We start from the raw sequence: 23,966 nt of genomic DNA on the forward strand, positions 1-23,966 counted from the left end.
GAGGAAGCAAGCATGTCTAGAAGAGAGGTGGCTCACTTAGGAGCTGCGCTCTTGTGACAGGGTCATGACCAAAATCAAGGCATTTTGGCTTCAAGCTCTGAGCTCCTTACCTCATGGGGATCACATCCCAATGCTCAGTCCCACTGAAGAAATATGGACCCAAAGAGCTTTCATTTGGGGGACCACCAGAGCTGAAGTCAGAAGATGGGACCATGCTCCTGCTCCAGCTCTTCCTGCTGTGTGCTTCTAGACCAGCCACTCCCTGGTACCGGGCCTCAGTGACTTCATCCTCAACACAGGGATAGTGCTCCTGACAATTCCACGCTACAGTGAGGCTTGTGTGAGAGGGAATAGAAACCTTTGTATGTTATAAAGCTATATATTAGTTACCATTAACACCATATACCCCAAAGGTTGAAGGAATCTACTCCTGTCCTTCAAAAAAACCACCACAATCCTGGGAAGTATAAGTGCTAGACCACAGGGCAACTGGATATGGGACCTGAATGGGCAGGTCACTTTACTCTGCAGGCTGAGCTGCATAGGACTCTGGGCCTGACTCCAGCCCTATGGAGACCAAACAGCACCAAAGCTGAACACATTTGACAGGAGTGTAGAGCCTGTCAATGTGGACAGTTTTTCTGGGCCTTCATCCCATCAACAAACATCCTTCTAATACCAACTGCAAATAAAGTACTTTCTGAGTGCCCCATGTGTACAAGGAAAGAAGGAGGAATGAGCAAAGATGAATAAGATAGTCCTCATTTTTAAGGAATTTCCCATCTCTTAATAACCAACACCTCCTGAGCTCTTACAACATTCCAGGAATCTCTTGTATTACTTCCATTCTCTCATTTCACACCTGTAATACCCTAGTTGGGCGGGAATGTTCAGGATTCCTAGAAGGTGGGGCTCAGGCTCACCTGAAAACTAAATGGTAGAGCCAGGACTCAAACCAAGGTCAGTCTATTTCCAGATCCTAAGTTCTTAATCCCTTTGTTCCATGGACTCTGTGTCTCCGATAACGTTAGGCAAGCATCTTCCTTTCTGGATCTCAGTTCCCCTATGAAATGCAGAGGTTCAATGATTTTAGTGGGTACAAGAGATAAGGCAAACACTGTGAGTCAAGACAGAAAATGAGAAATGCCCACCTAAAGTGAGGGGTGAGGGGTGAGGGGTGGCAATCAATTCCCATACCTCAGGAAAGAAAGGCATAGGACACTGTCTAGGTGGAGTGAGGCCATGGTCAGGCTTTTGCTTAGATACGGCTCAAAGCAGCAAGTTTCAGAAAGGCATGACTAACACGTCTACCTCCACCAACGTCTTTTCTCCCACCAAACCAATGTCTTTGCTCCCCCAATTGGGCTCTGTGCTGATAGCTCAGAGCCTGGAGCCTGCTTCAGATTCTGTGTCTCCCTGTCTCTCTGCCTCTCCCCTGCTCATGAGAGCTGTCTGCACACAGCCCGACGCGGGGCTCAAACTCACAGACTCTGAGATCGTGACCTGAGCTGAAGTTGGATGCTTAGCCAACTGGGCCACCCAGGCACCCCAACATTACTTTTTTAAAAAGCCCCCATATTGGGGCACCTGGGTAGCTCAGTCGGTTGAGCGTCCGACTTCAGCTCAGGTCATGATCTTGCGGTTTGTGGGTTCGAGCCCCGCATCGGGCTCTGTGCTGACAGCTCAGAGCCTGGAGCCTGCTTCAGATTTTGTGTCTCCTTCGCTCTCTGCCCCTCCCCGACTTGTGCTCTGTCTTCCAAAAATAAATAAATGTAAAAAAAGTTTTAAAAAATTAAGAAAAAAAAGCCCCCATACGAAAAAAGAAAAAAAAAAAAAAAGGAAAAGGAAAGAAAAAAAGATGCCTCCATACCAATGGAACAGCATTTTCCTTTAATACCTAGTCCTTGGTGCATGGCTCCCTGTCTTCACAATTTCCTCTGTGTCTACTGGAGAAAGAGCAGTGGCCCTTCTCCATCTGAATTTTTCACAGCAGCAGATGCCAGTAAGGTTGCCTGGAGAGTCTGGAATGCCATGTTGCCATGGTTACAGCAGACCTAGGTTCAGGATGCTTTATCCCCAATGAGCTGCCCTGGCAGTGCCATGCCAGGCTGCTGGTGGAATCTTCCTCGATGAACCAAAAAAAAAAAAAAAAAAAAAAATCCCATTAATGGACAAGAAACTGCCCCACTGGTGCTTAGGTTCAGCTCTTGCAAACACACTTGTGGGCCACTTAAGGGGCTGCTGGCTGATAAGGAGGCCAGGCCCTGGCTCTCTGCACTATGGCTCACTCGGGGTAATATGGTTTTTAACTGGCTCAGCCAACAAAGCAGGCCCTCCCCCACTCCAGCCCCCAAATTACCACTTCTCTTGTTTGATGCCGCCAGCCTGGGATCTGCCTGCGTGGACCCTGGCAATTAGCACAGCACTAGCATTTGTTGGGGAATTAAGAGTCACTGATTAGCCTAATTCCACACCATTTATAGGCAGTGAGTATCAGCCTGAGATTGACTTTTCCAAACAGTGGGGCAGAGGTGGCTAGATCATGGCCTGAGTTTGAAATGGAGGCAAGGGCCTGGTGAGCCAGACTGTGAACCAGGACAAGAGATAGGACTCACCTCCAGGCCTGGCAAACATCAGCCACTGCCTCCCCTAGTCGTGCCCGCCTAAGGGAACCGAAGACAAGAAGAAGGTATTTCCAAATTGAGGTCATGCCTATTTCCAAGTCAATCCTGACCAGAAAGGAAGCCCATTTCCCTCTGACAGCCTCCCCGCTGACACCCACTGGAAATGCCCAGACAAAGGATTAGTGACCCCCAAATTGGGGGTTTCTGAGGCTAGAGGGTCTGAGTTAGATGTAGCTGGATGGGCAGGACCCGGACACTCCGCCTACACTTTGTTGCCATCTCACCACCTAAGGGCCTGAACCGTGTATCTGTCCCCTAAGTTGATGTCTGGCTGGATCCCCTTGGAATATGAATGCCCCAGGATAATTACCTTAAGATTCCTGCTGTCAGACTCCTCACCCTCCTGCTGGAGGACCCCAAATAGACCCTCCAGGATGCATTCCAAGGATCATACAGGCCCCTACAACTTGGATGGTTGACCCCTATCCTGACCTAGCAAGAGCCAACTCCAGAGCTAGTATGATTCCCCTGGGTTTCTACCCTCTTCTACCACTTTGCTTGGATGCAGCATAGAGGAACCATGAGCATGTGGAGCTGGCTGAACATGTGCCCACAGACACTGGGTAACTTCCAGATCCCTTCAAAGAATTTCATAGGCACTGATGCCTGGCTGGACAGGCCTTGATGACTGAGCTCCCCTAATTCCAAAGTCCCTAATTTCAAGCTTGCTTCAAAACAGGGAGCTAAACTAGGTCTTTCTAGTCACTCGAAAAACATTTATTGAGTTTACCTTGATAGATGCAATCAGGGATACAGAATGAACCATCAAGGAATATATAGTCTAGGTAATATGAGGAGACTTCCCAATGGAAAAAGAAAATTAAGGGAGGGGGAGCAAGGGTCTTCTGAGTACGAAGAACAATTCGAACAAAGGCCTTGCTGGGGAAGTAGATGGGCTTGTAGAGCTAATGGTGGTAGTTCAGTTTGGGGGAAGAAGAGCAAAAAGCAGTAGAAGGAAAGAAATTTGGAATGATAGGTAGGGGGCATTTCACTGCAGATGGCTCAGTTAATATAATCCTCAAAATGCCTGACTAAAGATTTTGGACTTTATCCAACAGCTATTGGAAGCCACTAAGACTTTTGAGCAAGGGAGTAGCAGAATCAGAGCTGTGCTTCAGAAGCAAAATCTGGATAATAACAGTCATCATCATTGTCGCTGTTGTCACAGTGGATAACATTTAGGGAGCACTTAGACTGAACACAGAGGAGGGACTACAAGAAGATCTGCTTGGAGGCAGAGGCAGAGTCCAGGAGAAAGAGGATGAACAAAGCCTGCATTATCTAGAAGTGGCAGGATGTAGAAGAGAGGCAGCAGGAGAGAAAGCAAGGAGGCAGGACCAAGAGGGCCTGGCATCTGTGAAGCTGTGGTACAGAGGGGTGACAGGAGTCAGACAGCCTTAGCCAGAGGATGGAGGTCAAAGCCAGGTTCTAGGATATGAGACTACTGGCTTCATAAGCCTCACAGATGGATCTAGAATCCAATTCCAAGGACACAGTCACCCTGGCTCCAGGAACACTCTGGGGAGGAACAGACCATGAAAGAAGGGCACTATCTCGGGAAGACTTTCTCTTCCACACCCTGCCCTGATCCTATAAACCAAGAACCTGTTGGCTGAAGTGAGAAGGAAAGGACCTGGACCTCTCCTAGTGCCTTCTTGGAGGGGGTCTTTCTTTCATGAGAAGCATTAGGCTCGGGCCCCCAGATAGGGAGAGAGCCCTGGTCTTAATCCACCTTGTTTGCTTCTCTGTCCTTAGGTACCACTGCTACCCAACGTCCCTGGGGATGAGGGCCCTCAGAGATTGCTACCTCCTCCAACATTGCTCTCTCTCCTCATGACCCACATGAACCCTCTGCTTTGGTCAGGAGGGCTTCCCACCCTGCTTCACCCTGACCTATGCTCTAGAGTCTCCAACTATTTCTCCTTCCATTTCTTCCAGTCAGGAAGCTCTTCAACCATTTCTCCTAGGTGAGTCCAAATCCTAGGCTAGCCTTCAAGGCTCGGTTCAAGTCCTCCTTCCTCTAGATAGTCTACAACAAACATTCCTTCACTGAGCTACAGCATTTAGAATAGAAGTTCCAGAGCAGGAAGGGAGATCCCTGGCCCAACCCTCTCAATTCTAACGAAGAGGATACTGGGCACTGGAGAAGGGAAGAATCTGCCCAAGGCAGAAGGACTAATGGACTAGGACCAGGTACATTCCCTAGACAAGCCTCTTATGAGGCTTTATAGCTCTGCTTTGTTTTGCTTGTCCATAACACAGATTGGGGTCTATGACATTGGTAGGGCACTGACTCCTGTATCTCTTCTCCTCTGGCACAGAGCCCTAGATTGCAGGTAGCTGAGGAAATATAACCCTCAGTAGCCAGTCTCAGGAGGGCCACAGGTCTTGAGGAAAAGTAAGACACGGGTGGAGTAGGAAAAATAACCCTCCTTCCAGCAATTCTCCACTGTTCCTGGGACGCAAGCCAAGACTAGCCTCTGGATTCGGGTGGGACAGAGAAGATGCATTCAAAAGGACTTGTACATCCAAAAGAGATTTCTGCATCCAATGCCAGCGTTCCAAGTGCAGAGGTTCCTGGGAGAGTAGCTTGAGAGACTGGCAGAAGGGGTCACACTAAGGCCAGCCTCCAACCTAGGGGCACTGGTGATGATGGTCACACCAGCTGTGGGAAGGTTTTTCTTTTAAAGTTGAATTTTCAGGTTTTTAGAGTTAAAAGAACTCTTTAAGGGGCCCCTGGGTGGCTCAGTCGGTTAAGCGTTCGATTTTGGCTCAGGTCATGATCTCACAGTTCATGGGTTCAAGCCCACATTGGGCTCTGTGCTGACAGCTCAGAGCCTGGAACCTGCGTCAGATTCTGTGTCTCCCTCTTTCTCTGCCCCTCCTCTGCTCGTGCTCTATCTCTCTCTGTCTCTCAAAAATAAACAAACAAAAAAAATTTTAAAAGAACTCTTCAGGATCACCCAATCCAATTCCCAGCTTTTTCAAGTACAAAATCTGAAGTCTTGGTAAGGAAAGAGATTTAATCAGGTCATACCATACCTCGGGGTCCCAGCTAGAACACAGCTCCAGGGCTCTCCGTAAGGAACCTTTTATCAACTGGGTCTCACATGGGTGTGGAAGGAGAGCACCCACTAGGGTTAAATGGCCACCAATACTTCCTACTCTGTTTTTTAAAATGTCAAAACTCAATTGCTGACTGCTGGGCGATTCAGGTTTAAAGACAAGTATTATGTTTGACTAAGGCTCCAAGTGAAGGCTCCAAGTGAAGAAGCCACTTGCTTGAGATCACACAGCCAGAAAAAGGTGGAGCCAAAACTCAAGCATAGAGTTATCTGGTTCCAAAGTCCTTCCTTTTTCCCCTGGCTCATGCTGCCACCCACACTGCCTCTAGGTTCAGAAGAGAAGAAGAAAGGACAGACAGACACCCTGAGAGTCTGAGAAAGGATTCCATTGGACAGATACTTCCTGGGGGAGCCCCTCTTTGGCCTGAGGTCCTGAGTCGGGTGCTGGAGGCATGGAGAGGAAATGAGATCCAGAAGCACGTAGACTGGTAGGAACTTCCAGGGAGATTCTAAATGAGCAGTTATAAAGAATGGAAGAGAAGCTAACACAGTCCTTCGTATTCTAAGAAAGAATGAGGTTGAGGAACAGAACAAGAAAGGACTGGCTGGCAGGGTCCTGCCCGAAGATGCGTGCGCCCCCAGCCACAGTCATCTTTGTGCCTGCGGAGCACAGCGCCATGCCTGGCCCACAAAGGCCATCACTACAGTGTTGCTGAGTCAGTACACAGATGAATGAAACTTCTACCCCAAAGGCAATCGGGATGCAGTAGAGAAAGGGTCTGCCCAGCAAGTAGGGTCCTGCGCCCCCTCCATCTGTAGAAGGGCATGAGGCAGCTGGCAGGTCCAGAAATGCTGACACAGATAGGGACAAGAGCTTCCAGCCCCAACCGACTTCTCCATGGCAACGAGCTGACAGAAAACTGCACAGGAGACTGAGATGCCAGTTTTAAAATAAAGACACAAAACACTCTGAGTCTAACATCACACATGCAAAGCAATAGCTCAGCCTCCCAGGCCCTTAGGAGGGGTAGGCACAATCACTAAAAAAGGTACCTCCTTCCAAGCCGCCCGTTCCCCTGCCAAGGGCCCCCTGTGCCTCCCCTCCTACTGTGTACTCTTCCAAGAGCTGCCAGGCACAAGCTCTCTTGCTTTGCACTATACGCTTCAGGCACTGCATCAAATCTGACGGGCAAGGGTAGAGGCTCCTCGGGGCTGGTGCTGGCCAGGTCCTATAGCAAACAGGCTGTGGCAGCTGGCTTCCTGTCCCACCACAGCAGTGGTGGCTGCTGCAGGGGCCAAGAGGGGAGAGCAAGGCAGAGACCCCTTTCCCCCCTCTGTTTCCCGATGGTCAAATCCTGCTTCATCCTCCCGGGCTCAGCTGTATTTGCCTTCATCTCCCCAAGATGACTCAATCGCACACACCTTCCACTGGAAATGAGAACCCTTCTGTTTACATTTCAAATATAAAACTTTTCATTATACTTCTGCTTGCAGAAGTTGACAGACAGTCTACTTATTCTACTTCTGCTTACTTATTCTGCCCCCCAGTAGAGAGCCTGGTCTGTGATAAAGCCTCAATAAATATTTTCTGAATTGAATCAATAGCACGAGAAAACATTTTAATTTGAGTAGAGACCAACCCTCCTTCAGTCTATGGGAGTCCACTGAGACTAGGTTGGCCCTCCAAAGCCTTGGGTATTTTGGGAGCATGATGGCAGTGTCACCCCCTCTCTGATGCTGCTGTCCTTCCCACTGGGTCCCCCCCCCCCCCACACACACACTGGTTTTCTATTTAATGTGTACTCTCTTTTACAGTTCCATAGATGTTGCCATAGTCAAAAGAGCATCTCCAAACAAGCTGGGCTCAATTCTAGCCATACCACCTCCTGTCTGTGTGAACTTAGATTAGTCATTTAATCTCTTTGAACCTTGTCAACAAAATGGTAACAGTACATTTCCATACGTGTATCTTGCCTACCTTATAAGGTGGGCATGAGGAACATGAGATGACCAATCGTAAAGATGCTCTAAAGGCTGTAAGTTGGTATTTGTGTCAAGATAAGGTGTAGTGTTGTTTCCAGGATTCTGTGAAAGAGGAAGCTGAGGCCTAAATTTAGGAAGTGACTTGCCCCTGATCACAAGGGGAAGGGGGAAGTAGTGGCAAAGGAGGGTCCAGGTCTAATTCCTAGTCAAGAGATTTTTCCCTAAACGTATGCTGCCTTAGAAGTCCCATCCAGGCATTCTTTGGCAAAAGCAATGCCACATTCCATTAAATTGAGAAGCACTTTGGATCACCTGCGATGTATAAATCTCTGAGATGGAATGGAGTCCAGCTCTCTACTTCCAGGCAGAATGCCACCTGAAACATTCTAGGCAGGAAGTTAACTCTTACTAGCCCACCAAGCCTTTCCTTGCAGCCTCTCCATCACTGCTAACCAACCCAAGGCAGTAAGGCCATCCTGGCAGGTAAAACAGTCTTGCCCAGGTCTTCTGACCCAAGCCCAGAAACAAAAATAATGAACACAACCTTGCAAATACTAGAGAAGTGGACCAGAAACAACCTGGACAGAATACAGAGGAAAACTGGTATGGCTCCGAATGCAGACTTCAGTGGAAAATCACGAAGGCTACTCCAGGACTTGGCTCAGGAAGTAGAGACACTGATTCCCTAGGGTGTGAAGTCAGTAGAAACAGATCTGAGAGAGACAAGAGGGACATACAGGTCCCATTGCCCAGATTCTAACAGCTTCCAGGCCCACATGCCAGAGGTGTCACTGAGTGAAGTCTCTTCAGACCTCAGCAATGCCTTTGAAAAGGAGAAAGAGAAGGAAATGTCTTTGTTGAGAACACTAACCCTTTCATGGTGTAATGGTTAACTCTGTGCCACCCTGGCTAGCTTGTGGCGACCAGTTGTTTGGTTAAACACCAGTCTAGATGCTACTGTAAGGGCATTTTTTTGAGAGGTGATTAACATTTACAATCAGTTGTGGTGGGCCTTGTCTAATCAACTGAATCATCTAAATCTAAATCCTATAGATATCTATCAATCTATAGGATTGATTGGTCCTATTGGTTCTGTTTTTTTGAAGAACCCCAACTAATACATGAATACATGTGTGGTTGGGTATCTTCATCTAGTTTATTTCATTTAATCGTCCAGAAGACCTGACAGGTAGGTTCTGCTATTCGACATTTGCTTACAGATAAGGAAACTGAGGTTCAGAGTCGAGTCACTTGGTATAGGAGACCCCAAAGCCCACGCTTTATCAGTTTCATCACAGAGCATGAGGAAGTAGAATTTCTCTGAACAATGCCGGGACAAGAATTCCTCATAAATAGTGTTGCTGATTCCGGACTTCTCCACGGGGATGCAGTTAACACCAACAAGCACTGGCGTATGAACAGGTTTGCTCATTCAAGCAGGATAACCTGCTTTTGCAAAAACGTGGTCTTTAGGATCTCCATTCTTCCCTGGGATCAGTACCTGATTTTGGATTTAGGTCTGCATAAATACTTCAGGGTCCCACTGCTTTTAAACCTGAGCTCTGAGTGTCAGGGGAAGAAGAGGATTCTGTTATTCCATGAGTGGTCTTCCTCCTGAAGACAGATCCAGGCCAGAGATGGTTTCTATTTGGCTCCTGCTGCGGAGTAGGTAGATTATGTTCTCTCTAAAGGGGCTGCTTTCTCTGGGCTGGTGACAGAGGAAGCAGCCTCTGCTCTTCCTCATTGGGCTGCCCTTTTCCCACCCAAGGCCTCTCACCCCTGCTGTGTCTCTGGGGAAGTGGGAGAATCCTCCCCCAGAACAGCATTAGCCCAGGATGGATAGAACCTCTTTCCTCAGTTCTCATTTGTGCAGCAGTGGCAGGGTGGGATTTGCAGGTGGAAGTTTACTAAATGCTAGGGGCACTGGAAAGAAAGAATCCCGGCAATCCCAAACACATCTACAAGCAGGCAGGGCAGCCAAGATGAGGTTTCTGACTCTAATAATTCCTCTCTTTCTCCAAGGGGTTGGGACATGCATCTTTGCTTCCTGTCATTTGAACTTCCGGCAGTTTCCACTTGGTCACTATCTTGCTTATCATCTCAAAGGCATGGCCTCCAGAGCAGCACTTCCCAACATGTTAAGGTATACGTAAGAAATGATGATGTTTCACACACCGGGTGAAGAGGTGACTGTGCAGTCAAAAACTGCTCCTGCTTCACAAGCCCAGCCAGCCACTGTCAGGGGATCATGTTCTTGATACCCTGATTGGGAAATCTGTCTCACAGAGCCTTGTTCCACTTGTGACCCAAGTCAGGACACCCAGAATCAACTCTACCAGCTACCTAGGCTAATCCTTTTATTTCTGGGCTCCCGTCTGGAGGTCATGCTTCTTCCTCAGGTAATGGCATGGAATGTGGTGACAAGCAAATGACATCACCTCTCAGATGAAATCCCAAATAGAGAAGTGGCCTTACCCATTAGAGACCAAAGGGTCCTCCTTTGAGGACCAGGAAAAGTACTATGTTCCCCCAGGAAGCCTGCCAGGACAGGTGCATTGTCTTCTGTGTCTACTGAAAGACCAGAGATCTCTCTCCTCCTATGATGCTGGTGCTGTTGTGCACCCCTCTCCCCGCCCCCCCCCCCCCCACCAAAAAGAGTTGTCTGCCTATTTACAATAGCCGCTAGAGCTCATGGTCACCATCAGCCAGCACTCTGGGGAGAGACAAAAGCTAGTGATAATAACAGTAATAACTAGCATTTACTGAGCATGTACAATGGACTATGCCCTACTCTGAGCACTTCCCACGTATTAACTCACTAATCAATCTTCTCCACAACCTCCAGAGTGAGGTTACACCCATTTTATAGACAAAACCAAGGTGCTGAGAGATTAAATGACTTGCTCAATATTATATAGCTAGTAAGTGGCAGAGCTGGGATTCAAACCCAGGCAGTCTGGCTCTATAGCATTTAATCCAAACAACTCTGCCAGGTTCGTTTTATTAATCCTGTTTTAAAGATTGAGGAATTTGAGGTTTGAGTACTCGACTAAGATCACACAGCTGGTAAGAGGCAAACTGGATAGTCAACTCAAAGGCTGCATCCTTTCTCAAACCCTCCCTGGTAGGGACTGTGTTGCAACCACTCCAGGCTGAATTCAGGGAGGCTGCTAACTTATTTATCCTCTGGTTGGAAGGTCACAGAACCAGGAATGGATATCCACTGCTATCAGGAAGGCTCTTCTAATAGGTGGCTTTGAATGAGTGAGGTTTCCAAGGTACTTTATACATACATGTATACATTATATGTATATATATGTGTGTGTGTATATATATACACACACACACACTATATATATGTGTATCCTTATATATAAAGATAATTACATATATATTACATGTATGTATATACATATATACATATTTAATTCTCTCTTTCCCTTAGATAGAAAGGGAAAATATATATATACATATATGTATGTGTATATATATACACATTATATTTATCTTTACATATAAAGATAATTATATATATGTTACATATATATGTATACATACATATATGTAATTCTCCCTTTCCCTTAGAAAGGGAAAAATAACTTTGCATGTAAAGGTCATTATATACGTAATATGTATATATACATATATGTATACATCCATATGTAATTCTCTCTTTCCCTTCTAAAGGATGCCTAGGAGAGCCATAGTCCCATGACCAGACACACACTTCCCCGTTATAATACCTGAACACTATATGGTTATAGCTTACTGGGTGTTTACTCTAGAAGTGGTCTCATACATGAACCTACTTGTATCACAGTCTGAGTGAGACACAGCAAGCAGAGTCTCCCAGTACAAGGGCAAAGGCTTAGAGGGACTCAGAGCTACCACCCACTTCCTGTGGGGATTTAGGCAAGTTGCTTTTTTTTTTTTTTAATTTTTTTAAGTTTATTTATTTTTCACAGAGAGAGAGAGAGAGAGAGAGAGAGAGCATGAACGGGGGAGGGTCAGACAGAGGGAGACACAGAATCCGAAGCAGGCTCCAGGCTCTGAGCTGTCAGCACAGAGCCCGACATGGGGCTCGAATTCACAGACTGCGAGATCATGACCTGAGCCGAAGTTGGATGCTCAACCAACTGAGCCACCCAGGTGCCCCATGTTTCTTAACCCTTAAGAATTTCAATTTCCTTACCTATAAAACAAAAAAAGCAAACAAAGAAATTTTTCCTTTGAGGGTGGTTATGAGGGAAGAAAAGAAGTATAAAATTTTACAGCAGAGAAAGAAAACATGTTTACTAAGCACCTATCATATATCAGGCCCTACATGTATGTATCTCAATTATATTTCACCAAAGTCCCATGAAATAGCTTTCTCCCCTTTATCATTAAGGCAATGAAAGAGAAGTTAATGCTTGTTCACTGTCATATAACTAGTTAGAGGCATAGCTGAGTTGTGAACCTAAACCCTCTGGCTGGAGCCCGAAAACTTCACTGCCACACCAAGTACCTCTCTAAAAAGGCAGAACAGTCTCCCCAGTGCCATTGGGGGAGCTCCTCAGGCCTCTCCCTGACAGCTTAGCCTCTCCTGCAAGGCTGAGGCTGCACAGATGTCTCCAGTATTGGTTTCTGCGGGGTTTCCATGAGACGTATGAATGGACGTTCCAAGCCTAAACTTGAGTGATCAAAGGGAAGGGCCCTTCTGCCTCCTCTCAGGTTTCTGGTGGGATTCTGACCTAGGCTTTCCAATCCCCTGTGAAGGAGGAGAGGCCACCATCATAAGAGTGCTGTGGATTGATTTTGGGCGACAGAGGCTCTTCCTTTGCAGAGCCTTAAGCACCCATGCCTGGGATGTGGCAGCTGCTGTTGTCTGGGAGACGGGTGCAGAGATGGGCCTCTGGCAGCACCAGGCTCAATGGGTGACTCAGCACCAGCTGGCTCTGGCCCTGCGCCTCTGCAGGACATAGCGCAGAAATTCATGGGTCCTCAGAGTGGCTCTGCGGAGTCCTAGTAGCTGTTGTGGTTCTGCCTTGTGCCCATAGCTCCTTGTCACCCGGCACTATGGGCTCTACCTAGAAAGATCCAGATGATATTTCCTCTTCTCCATCCTCATTTCTGCCGTATTAATTTAGGCCCTCATCATCATTTACCTAGCACAACAATATCAACTAACATGCACTTGAAATGCATTTTTGTCTTATTCTTAAAAAAAAAAAAATTATGGTAAAACATACCTGACGTGAAGTTTGCCAAGTTAACTGTTTTTAAGCGCATACAGCTCAGTGGTACAAAGGATACTCACACTGTTGTGCAATCATTACCACCGTCCGTCTCCATAATTTTTTGCATCGTCCCAGAATGAAACTCTGTACTCATTAAATAAGAACTTCCTATTTCTCCCCCTCCTCAGCCCTGTTCACCCACTATTCTACTTTCTGTCTCTCTGAGTGTGACTACTCTCAGTACCGCCTATGAGTGGAGTCACACAGCACTTGTCCTTTTGCGACTGGCTTATTTCACTTAATGCCCTAAAGGGGCATCCATGTTGTAACACGCATGAGAACTGCCTTCCTTTTTAAGACTGAATATCCCATGAAGTGCATTTTCTTGTTTAATCCTCCTAATAGTCCTCTGAGGTAGACACATTATTACGTCCACTGTACAAAAAGGAAATTGAGGGACATACAGACTAAGTACTTGGAACACTCAGCTGACAGGGAGCAAAGCTGAGATTTAGGCCCAGGCTGTGGTGCTCAGAAACCCTGTGCTTTCCCACTCTGCCGTGAGCTCTGTGCCTTCTCCCCAGTATCCCTCCCTCCTACTCTCCGGCTTCCTAAGCTCCATTGCCCAACAAGGCAGTGATTTTTCTAAAAGGCTAACTAACCAATCTAATATTGTTACTCCTGTCCTACAAACCCTTCCCTGGTTCCCCTGCCTACGGTGATCTTAAACGCACTGGCACGGCATTCAGGCCTGGCCCTAACCTGCTCCTATCTCCTTTTCTGGTCTTTCCCCTCCCCTACCCCACACCTTAGTCCTCACCACCTGGATTCTGTGCCTTTTAACCTACTGTTCTCTACCGGCAATGCCTGCTCTCCAAATGAGGTAAAGATCAAACTCATCTTCGAAGGCCTAGCCCAAATATCCTCTCTACCTCCCTGGATTTCTCCAGGCAGCTTGTCTAGCTTTCCTCAATGCTTCTGTAGAACCCAAACACTGCTCTGTAAAGCACTGTTCACCCACAATCTGACTGGTCATTTTATACCTGTCTCCCATGCTATAGCAGTGCTGGCCAACATATCTGAGTATGAAGATTCCTTTTCAATACCAGAGAACTTCAGGATCTTTCCATATACACTGATCAAAGCAACATTTAATAACAAAAAGTCACTATGGATTCAGTAAAGCTTTTAAACTTAACTGTATCTGAGTCAATATGACACCATCTATGTGTATTTGAAAACAGTGCTACTTGTAGGTGTACGTAGGGATTTGGGGGCTTTGTTCATACTCTGGATTCTAAGTGCCAGAGTCTACAGTTTGAGAGCCACTGCTCTGGCCCAGAAAGTGGGCCTTTTGAAGCAATGGAAGTAACATTTACTGACTCTATTATATTTTGGGCTTTTTAATCTCCTTTAAATCTCAAAGAAAAAAAATCCATATTTTTCCACATAAGAAAACACAGGCTTGGTGGGGCACCTGGGTGGCTCAGTCAGTTGAGCATATGACTTCGGCTCAAATAATGATCTCATGGTTCGTGTGTTCGAGCTCGGGCTCTGTGCTGACAGCTCAGAGCCTGGAGCCCGCTTCAGATCCTGTGTCTCCCTCTCTTTCTGCCCCTGTCCCACTCCTGCTCTGTCTCTCAAAAATAAATAAACATTAAAAAAAATTTTTTTTACAAGAAAACACAGGCTTGGAAAGGTAAAGTATACCTCATCCAAGGTCACACAGTGAAAGAGAGGCAGAGTGGGATTTGTCTTTCTATGCTTTTCTATTTGGCCACTCTGCCTCCAGGGTAAGGACCACAAGGTTCAGGAAATGTCGGGGGAACAGCTGACGCAAACCAGAGAGCCCTTCCCTAGACATTCTCAGGCCCCCCAGCTTGTACCAGAGTCTCTGGCCAGGTTTCCCCAGCTGCAGGTGAGCACAGGGGCCCCTCAGACGTCAAAGAACCAGAGAAGGAACTATGCAAAACTGACATGGCAAAGCACGGCCACTTCTCCTTTAGGTGTTATTTCCCTTATTTAGTACATACCCCACCCTGACCCTGCTTCTAGGCCCTCTCTCTTCATTAGCAGCCCCCACCCCATTCTCCCCTCCCTCTCCCAAACTTCCTGTCCATTTCCACAGCAGCCTGCTTACAGCTAACACTTGACTGGTTCCCACCAGATCTTAATGCTGGTAAAGCCAAGTGTGGTTTTCCCATGGCCACTGGTGTTTTCAACCAAAGGACAGATGCCTCAAAATCTTGTTGGTCAGGAGCTATGGGAGGAAAAGAATGGGCTTCAAAGTCAACAATTCCTGGTATCTATCCCTGATTCTGCTACTTCCTTTTTGAATGCCCTTGGGTAAAGCATTTAATTTCTTTGAGCCTTAATGCCCTCATGTGGAAAACGGGAATACAACCTACCTCACAGGGTGAATATCCAAAGGCTACACAATCTTGCACTGTGTGGTGGGTTAAACAATGACCCTCCAAAAGATATATCCATATCTTAACTCGCCCCCCTACCCAGAACCTGTGAATGTGACTTTATTTGGAAAAAGAGTCTTTACAGATGTGATTAAGGATTGTAAGACAAGAAAATGGTCCTGGATTATCTATATGGACCCTAAGCACCATCACAAATATCCTTTTAAGAGAAAGGCAGAGGGGCTTCTGACATACAGAGAAAAGAGGAGAAGGCAATGTGACCTTGGAGGCAAAACCTGGGATGATGTGGCCACAAGTCAAGGAATGCCAGAAGCCATCCCAAGGTGGAAGAAGCAAGGGACCCGTTCTCCCCTACAGTCTTTGCAGACGTAACCATGTAACTAAGTTAAGGGCCTTGAGATGAGATCATCTGGGATATCCAGGTGGGCCCTAAATCCAATGACAGATGTCCTTATGAGAGTCAGATAGGAGACACAGGCACACAGGAGAAGGCAATGTGAAGACAGAGGCAGAGACTGGGGTTCTGCAGCCACAAGTCCAAAACACCTGGAGCCATCAGAAGACAGAAAAGGCAAGGACGGTTTCTTTCCTAGAGCCTCTGGAGGGAGCATGGTCCTGCCATCACCTTGTTTTCAGACAGAACTGGGAGAGAATGAATCTGTTGTAAGCCCCTCTGTGGTACTTTATTACTGCAGTCCTGGGAAACGAACACACACTATCTCCCTGACGTATCACATATGACCCCTTATCTCCTGCTTTGTGTCTTATACATGCGTACAAAACACATGTATAAGAATGCAGGCTCCAGGGCGCCTTGGTGGCTCAGTCAGTTAAGTGTCCAGCTCTTGGTTTCAGCTCAGGTTATGGTCTCATGGTTTCGTGGGTTCAAGCCCCACGCTGGGCTCTGTGCTGACAATGCGGAGCCTGCTTGGGATTCTCTCTCTCTCCCTCTCTCTCTCTGCTCCTCCCCCACTCACCCTGTCTCTGTCTCTCTCAAAATAAAAAAAAAAAAAAAAAAAAAAAAAGAATGCAGGCTTTTGGGGAGTGGAACTTTGTCTAATGACAAAAGGTCACTATTGCAACCCTAATGATCAGCATGGTGTCAGGTACATGGTAGAGGCTCAATACATTTCTTTGAATAAATGAATGAACTGTAGTTCTCAGAGGGCAGGGCTGTATGTGATTTACTTCTGCATCCTCAGCACCCAAAGTACAGTCACATGCTCTATACATGTGGAACTACCTCCTTCTTTCATATATTCTAGCACAGAAGGGGCAACTCTCTGAAAAAGGGGCAAATCTTATCATGCTGGCACCAGAAATAAGCTTACAAGCTCTAAAGAGTCCTTAAGTCATTTCTAGACCTTGTTTCCAAATTCCTTCTAAACAGAAGCCTTGGAAAGAGCTCATGACTGCAGAATCCTGGGGATGATATTGTTTAATTAAACAGAGACTCAAGTCACCAGCCTCTGGCTCGGGTTGGGCCTCTGGGACCTGAGCAGGCAACATTTCATCATTAGGAGGAAAAGAGATGACAAACTCTTTCCTGAAAGAACCCAGCAGGCAGTCAGAATTACTGGATGTGGATAAATAAAACCATTATTTCCAAATACATATCCCAGGCAGCACTAAATGCATTCTCCATATCACAGGCAATACTAAATTTAGAACTGGCGGTTTGAATCATATGCTGATTCCTGAAGAGAAACACTAAATTCAAGGGAGGGGGGGGTTAGAAATCAAGTGAAATACGAAAATAAAAAAGCAGTCTTAGTCCCTCAGAGCAAGCTGTCAAGAGAAGTGAGGGGGACGTTTCCTGTACAGAAGCCTGGCTATAAAGGCACTCCAGAAGGGTGAGGGCAGGGCCCCGCTGGGTGCCACGGCATAGCAGCCTCTGGGGAAGCCTCTGGAGTGCCTCCCTGTGCAGAACTACAGGGGCAGGAGGGGAATCTGCACGCTGAGCAGTACTGTGGGCACGCCGTTTCCAAAGTGCTGCCACACACTGTCGCCCTGAAGCCTCTTCTCCATCCTGCAGTGAGGGTGCCATCTCCCCCATCCTATAGTCGAACTGAGGCCAGAGCGGTGAAGTGACACGCCCAACTCATATAAGCCAGGGAGCAGGAGAGCAGGGACTTATTTTAATCAAGTTTTAATTTTAGAATAGTGTGAGATTTACAGAGAAGTTGAAAAGATAGCATAGCTCCCAAATGCCTCTCCTCCAATAGGGGGGCCTTCTTATTGTTAACATCTTACGTTAACAGTGGCCAATCTGTCACAACGAAGGGCCACCGTTATTAACTAAATGATACACTCTGTTTAGATTTCGTGAGTTTTCCCCTACTGACTTCTGCTCCAGGACACCATCTAGGACACCACATTACGTTCAGCTCTCGTTTCTCCTTAGGCTCCTTGGGTATGTTACAGTGCTTCCAATTTTCCCTGTGCTTGCTGGCCTTGACCACTTTAGAGGTACTAGCCAGGTATTTTGTGGAATGCTCCTCAATGTGTTTTTTTTTCTGACGTTTTACTCATGGTTAGGCTGGGATTCACAGAGGTGAAGTGCCCACCTCATCGTGTCATATACCAGGTACATAATATCAATCAACACAGTTTATCACTGATGCTGCTAACTTTGATGATCTGGCCTCGAAATGTTTGCTGGGTTTCTTCACTGTAAAGTTCTGTGCCCTTCCACTGCCCCTCCCCGGCGCTCCCAGCTTCTACTCTTTGGAAGTAAGTCACTGAGCAGAGCCCACACTTGGGGAATGGGAAGTTAAGTTCCAGCTCCTTAATGGGGGAGTATCTACATGAATTGTGTGGAATTATTCTATATGGGGGGAGCAGGAATTTAAATTCTGGTCTATGTGACATACCATCTAAAATATGTCCCTTTGCTTTCCTCTCTCATTGCATCCTGTTTTTTCCTTGACAGTATTTCTCACAATTTGCAATTATACATTTGTCAATGTTTTATGTATTTATCAATTTGTTGCCTAACGTCTGTTGCTCCTGTGTCCCCAGGTTAGCAGGCATCATGAGTTCAGGGACAGTTTTGCTCATTGCTATATCCCTAGGGTCAAGCAGAATGCTTGACACTTAGTAGGTACCCAATAAATACTTGTAAAAATCCTGGTACTATGGCAACAAGATGATGCCATCCCTGCCCTGAGGCAGGCACACATGAAAAACTTATTACAGAAATTTTCAAACATACACGAAAGTAGAGACAATATCCTACATAACTTAATTGCAAGAAGCTCAGAATGGATATTAAAATAGACACACAGGCAAAGTGCACAGGAATCTAGGATAGGAAGCACTCTATGTCACCTCAGGTGTTTTCAGGAGGAAGAGTTTGGGTGGGTTTGAAAGCATGGATAAGATACTGGGGTGTCAAAGGGCACAGGGCATAGTTCAGGCAGAGGGAAATAGTAAGGCAGGTGAGTGCAGGCATACTCAGGGAATGGGGCTGGGGACAAAGTGCTGGTGAATGGGGAAGAAAAGGTTGGCAGGGTGGCTGAGAACAAACTGAGTGGTTCCCTCCAGCCAAGCAGGGGCTTGGGTTACTCTGCAGACAACAAGAGCCATCTCCACATGGTACTGGTGGGGGCTCACAGGCTCTGAGGAGCAGGACTGTTGTTGTGTGAGAAGGTCCTTTCCAGATTTCTCATTCCCCAAAGTGCTCATGCTTCTTCTCATTCCCCAAAGTGCTCATGCTTCTCAAGGCAGAGACTACCGGTTATCTACTCAAGAGCCATTGTCCCCAGATTTCATTCAGGGAAGCTATGTGTCCAGCTAAAAGACTAATTTCCCAGCCTTCATTACGATTAGGTGTGGCTATGTAGCTAGGTTCTGGCCAATGAGTTGTGGGGGACATGGCTGGGTATCACCTCAGGGACAGTACCCTAATAGGGCCACTTTCTGTCCTTTCTCCCTCTACCTGCATCCTGCCTGACTAGGGATGTGACAGCCAGAACTCTAGCAGCTATCTTGGACCATGAGAAAACCTTGGAGAAGAAAGCCTGCATGAAGTGAAATAGAGAGATAGAAAGAACTCGGGCCCCTGGTATTCACACAGCTACTACATCAGCCTTGGACTAAATATCACCAGTCTTGTCATATATATCAGTTTCCTCAGTCTGCCATAACAAAATAGTATAGACTGGGTGGCTCAAAGAAGAGAAATGTATTTTCTCACATTTCTGGAAGCTAGAAGTCCAAAATCAAGATGCTGTCAGGGTTGGTTTCTGGTGAACCCTCTCTTCCTGGCTTGCAGAATGCCTTTCCATTGCACCCACATGAAGGGAGAGTGATCTCTGGTGTCTCTTCCTCTTCTAGAAGGACACCTGTCCTATTAGATGAAGACGCCATCCTTATGACCTCACTTAGCCTTTATCATCCTCTTATGGGCCCTATCTCCAAATATATCATATTGGGGGTAAGGGCTTCAACCTATGAATTTTGGGCACACACCATTCAAGTCCATAATGGTGAGAGAAAACTGACTTCTGTTTAAGTCATTTCTATTTCTGGTGTCTGTTACTTGCAGGCACACACAGTGCCTTGCTGGTAGACCTCCAAAGTCTAAGGAAGTCTAAAGCTTCCACCTTGATAAGATTGGGAGCTGGAAGTCCAAACAAAAGTGCCAAAGATGCCACGCTTTAAGTTATTTTGAATGCTGATTCAGTAATAGCTTTCATTTTTTCAACTTAAAGACATTTATTCAGCAACTACCACATTCCAGATATTGGGCTATGTACTGGGGACACTATGATAAACAAACATGGTCCCTGACCTCTAAGCAGTTAGAATCTTTACTGACTGTCTTACTCTAAGCTTATCACTTCCCAAAGGGCAATTCCTATAATATACTAAGTAGAAGAGAGATGGAAATTTAAAACCATGACAAGGAGGAATATCCAAATATGCCAGCCCTGGTAATTCATATACATGCTGTGTGTGCCTAAGCATTCAAATTGACTTTGAGTTTCTTAGGAGCCATGATGAAGAGCAAAACAGAGTGATGTGGCCTTGTTTTCTGAAAAAACAATGAATCCTAGTCACTCACGGAAGTTAAATGTAAGCATTTTCTTTTCTGAACCAACTCCACCCAGTGCTTCTGGGTGACTTAAATATCCTGGAAAGCACCCTTTTCTGACCAAAACCACAATGACTGCTCTAAATTCCATACACAGTTCGTTAATTCTTAGATACTCATCCAATAAAGCCAGAGAGTTCCATGCTCTGTACACGTTTCAGTTTCTTCTTCTAGAGCAGAGAGTTTATTGAGTGATCACTTCAAAATGGTGCAAAGACTTGGGACCAGTAAATCCAGAAAGCTCTGGACATTAGGTACATGTCTTTATGAAGAAATAGCAAGAAGAAAGTAATCCAGAGAAAGGCCAGGGCAGGTGGAAAAATGAAATGCTGAGAATGAAGTCAATATGACTCACCCATAGAGTTCCTTTCTTGGTATACCACAACAGGTGGCCTCTTATAGGAGAAAGAGTATGGGTTTGAATCCCCACTCTGCTACTCTGCTACTTATAGGCTTGGTCATTTTGGGAGTGTTAACATCTCAGAGCAGTAGTTTCCTCATGTAAAATGAAGATGATATCTATCTATTGTGGGGACTAAATACCAAAACATGATACATAATGTCTCTGGCACAGCACAATAACAGTAACAACAGCCTACATATAAAGGTCTTATCTGTGCCAGGCACTGTATTATACTAACTCAACACAAATTCTTTCATTTAATCTTCACCATGAGGTAGATGCTATTGAAGAATTTAAAAACTGTTGGTTTCTCCCAAAGCTATGCCAAGCCGCATCCTTGGATATTTTTAGAAGAAATGTACCAGTCCTTGGAAGGCTCTTTGCAGATCCATCCTATGCAAAGCAGCTGTATTGACATCTTTTTTGTAACCATCTGCAGTCCCCAAAGTTTGCTGCAAATGGCACAGACCTTTAACTCCCAGGCTCCCCAGTGGGAGTTTGCAGAACTCGAAGAAAACCCTACCAAAAGGCCCCTTCCAACCCCTATTGAATGGGAAGAAAGACACTGAAGAATCTGGAGCATGTTACTGAAAAGAGAATGACCAGGCTGGGAAAAGCAGGGAATAGGGAGTTATCATTTAATGCGTAGAGTTTCAGTATGGGAAGATGACAAAGTTCCGGAGAGGGGTGGTGGAGATGGTTGCACAACAATGTCATGTGCTTAATGCCACTGAAGTGTACAGTGAAAATGATTAAAATGGTAAATTCTATTATGTGTATTTAACCACAATAACAGTTGTAATAGTAGTAGTAGTAGTAACTATAAAAACCAGGGTAGTGAGTGGTTTAAAACCTATATATGATGGAAATCACAGGAAAGAACCCAGGTATTCTTAAGCATAAGTTTAAAAACCTCCGGTTTTCAGAATAATGATATTACCCACTACTAGTCAAGCACATCATATATGTAGGCACTTTCTCTGCATTGTCTTTATTCTCCAGTAGGGCTCTTCAAGGCATTTCTTACTTGGAGAGATCAGGTGACTAGTCCAGGATCACACAACTAGAAAGTAGTAGAAATGGAATATGAGCCAAACCAGTTCAAAATACCATGTCCTTCTATACCATGCTGCCTCTCACTCACATATTAAGTAGCTACCTGGATTTTAAAATGCTGATAAGGGGCACCTGGGTGGGTTATCAGTTAAGCACCTGACTTCAGCTCAGGTCACGATCTCATGGTTTGTGAGTTCAAACCCACGTCGGGTTCCATGCTGACAGCTCAGAGCCTGGAGCCCACTTCGGAATCTGTGTCTCCCTCTCTCTCTGCCCTCCCCTGCTCGTGCTCTCTCTCTCTCTCTCTCTCTCTCTCTCTCTCTCAAAAATAAATAAACTTTAAAAAAATCTTTAAATTGATTTCTTTTAATCTTATTATTCCAAATTGGGGTGTGGGGTGTAGGAAGGTCAGATGCTCATCTTCTTGAAGGCTGCCTGCACTGCCAGGGCATGAAGGTGAATCCAACCCTACTGAATGAGTGCCCTGTACTCCAGGGGTAACCATTCCAGTAAGAGGAAACTAGAAGACCTTCGAGATTAGAAGCAGTGGAAATACAGGTTGATGCTACCAGGGAACGGTATCAGGACCCATGGACCACAGCCAGCTCTCATGGCTGGGAGGAGGCCAGCAGCCAGCAGAGAACACAAAGCAAGCTCCAGATACAGCAAGAGCTACTGAAAGCATCTCCCCCCAACCCTCCTCAGTGTAGTCACCACATCCCAGAAGAGACGAAGAGAAGAGGAAGGAGAAGAGGAAGGAGTAGAGGAAGGAGTAGAGGAAGGAGTAGAAACAAGTGAGAGGTTCTGAAGGCTATGGGTTCGGTTCAAATCCCAGCCCATTGTCCCCTTGGCAAAAGCAAACTCGTAGTCACTCTGAAGCCAGAGTATAATCTCATGACTGCCTGTGTTTCTTCAGAAGTCCCTTGGCATCACCTTCTATTTTTCAGTGACCTCCCTCCTGCCACTGAATCTTGCTCTCTATGGACAATGGATTTGGGATATGGTCCTCAGGTCTAAGTCAGTATCATAAGCACCCAGGTAACAAAGGTCTTATGGCAGAGTCAAGGGATGAGTGGCAGGGAAATGGGTTTTCTGTAATGCCAGCTCTTGATCAGAGATTCCTAGGCACTAACTCTGCTTCTTTCCCACTGGCCAAAATGTAGACTTGCTGACCCTGAGTTTGCTTCCAAGAGCAGGAGAGCTGTGTGCAGGAGAGGTGTTTGTAAACATTCTCTTAAAACAGAGAAACTATTGTTAAGCTCTTCAGGAATGATGAGCCAAGCCTTGAGTAAAAAAAGATCTGTAATGCAGCAAGAAGTGGCTGTTTCTTGGATGCAGTAGGGCCTACTCTGCACAGACAGCATCACTAGCAGCTGCACGCTCCATTAGGGAACCAGGGGCCAGCGAAGGCAAGGTTGAGATACTCCGCATCTACTCCTGTTCTGCCTGGCCTCCACCTTACTCTCAGTACATACCTGTGTCCTTGGGTTATTAAGTCAGGAACTCCATACAATCCTATAAATGGTGTGTGTGTGTGTGTGTGTGTGTGTGTGTGTGTGTGTGTGTATGTTTCATACCCACAGACTCTCACTGCACTGCCTTTCTCCCATTCTCTTTCAAGCAATCTCCTCATTCAGCTGATCTCTTGTACTCATTTGTAATTGGGACCCATTCATATGAGCTACACAGGCTGCCCTGTATCGGCAGCAGGAGCCACTTCCTGAGAAGGACCCCTGGAATACTGAGTGGGGCCGTGGCTGACCAGCCCTGCTACATGGATCTAGCTGGAGTCGCTGGGCTCCACTCCACAACGGCACTTGGCTGTCGCCTGCTCACTTTGAGTGGAGGATCCGGCACTTATTTTAGGTCCTTATAAATAATACATTTTGTCATCTTGATTCTTCAAGGCCTTCTTTAAGCTATTTTTTCCTCTTTGGGAAAACCTCTTTTACTCTATGAGACAGAGTTGTTCATAAATCATGAGGAGTTCCAAGTGACCGAAACCTGAATTCCTGACTTTGGAAAG

The 23,966-nt window shown here is 46.1% G+C and overlaps 1 protein-coding gene across 14 annotated transcripts in view; it reads right to left on the reverse strand.

The window, feature by feature from the left end:
• The window catches only part of SERGEF (secretion regulating guanine nucleotide exchange factor), a 236,452-nt gene that overhangs the window by 18,850 nt on the left and 193,636 nt on the right, over positions 1 to 23,966 (reverse strand). For 2 of the 14 annotated variants that reach the window (XM_045484685.1, XM_045484686.1), the window contains exon 12: positions 924 to 1,063. The exons of 9 other annotated variants lie outside the window; for them this stretch is intronic. In XM_045484685.1, coding sequence (XP_045340641.1) covers positions 951 to 1,063 — 113 coding nt within the window. In that variant the 3' untranslated portion in view covers positions 924 to 950. Of the gene's footprint in view, positions 1 to 110; positions 336 to 923; positions 1,064 to 1,870; positions 2,122 to 21,898; positions 21,948 to 23,966 lie in introns of those variants that run through there. 3 more of the 14 variants (XR_006714113.1, XR_006714112.1, XM_045484689.1) reach the window with 3 other exon arrangements.

The sequence above is a fragment of the Leopardus geoffroyi genome, chromosome D1, assembly GCF_018350155.1.
Source record: "Leopardus geoffroyi isolate Oge1 chromosome D1, O.geoffroyi_Oge1_pat1.0, whole genome shotgun sequence".
NCBI classification, from domain to species: domain Eukaryota; kingdom Metazoa; phylum Chordata; class Mammalia; order Carnivora; family Felidae; genus Leopardus; species Leopardus geoffroyi.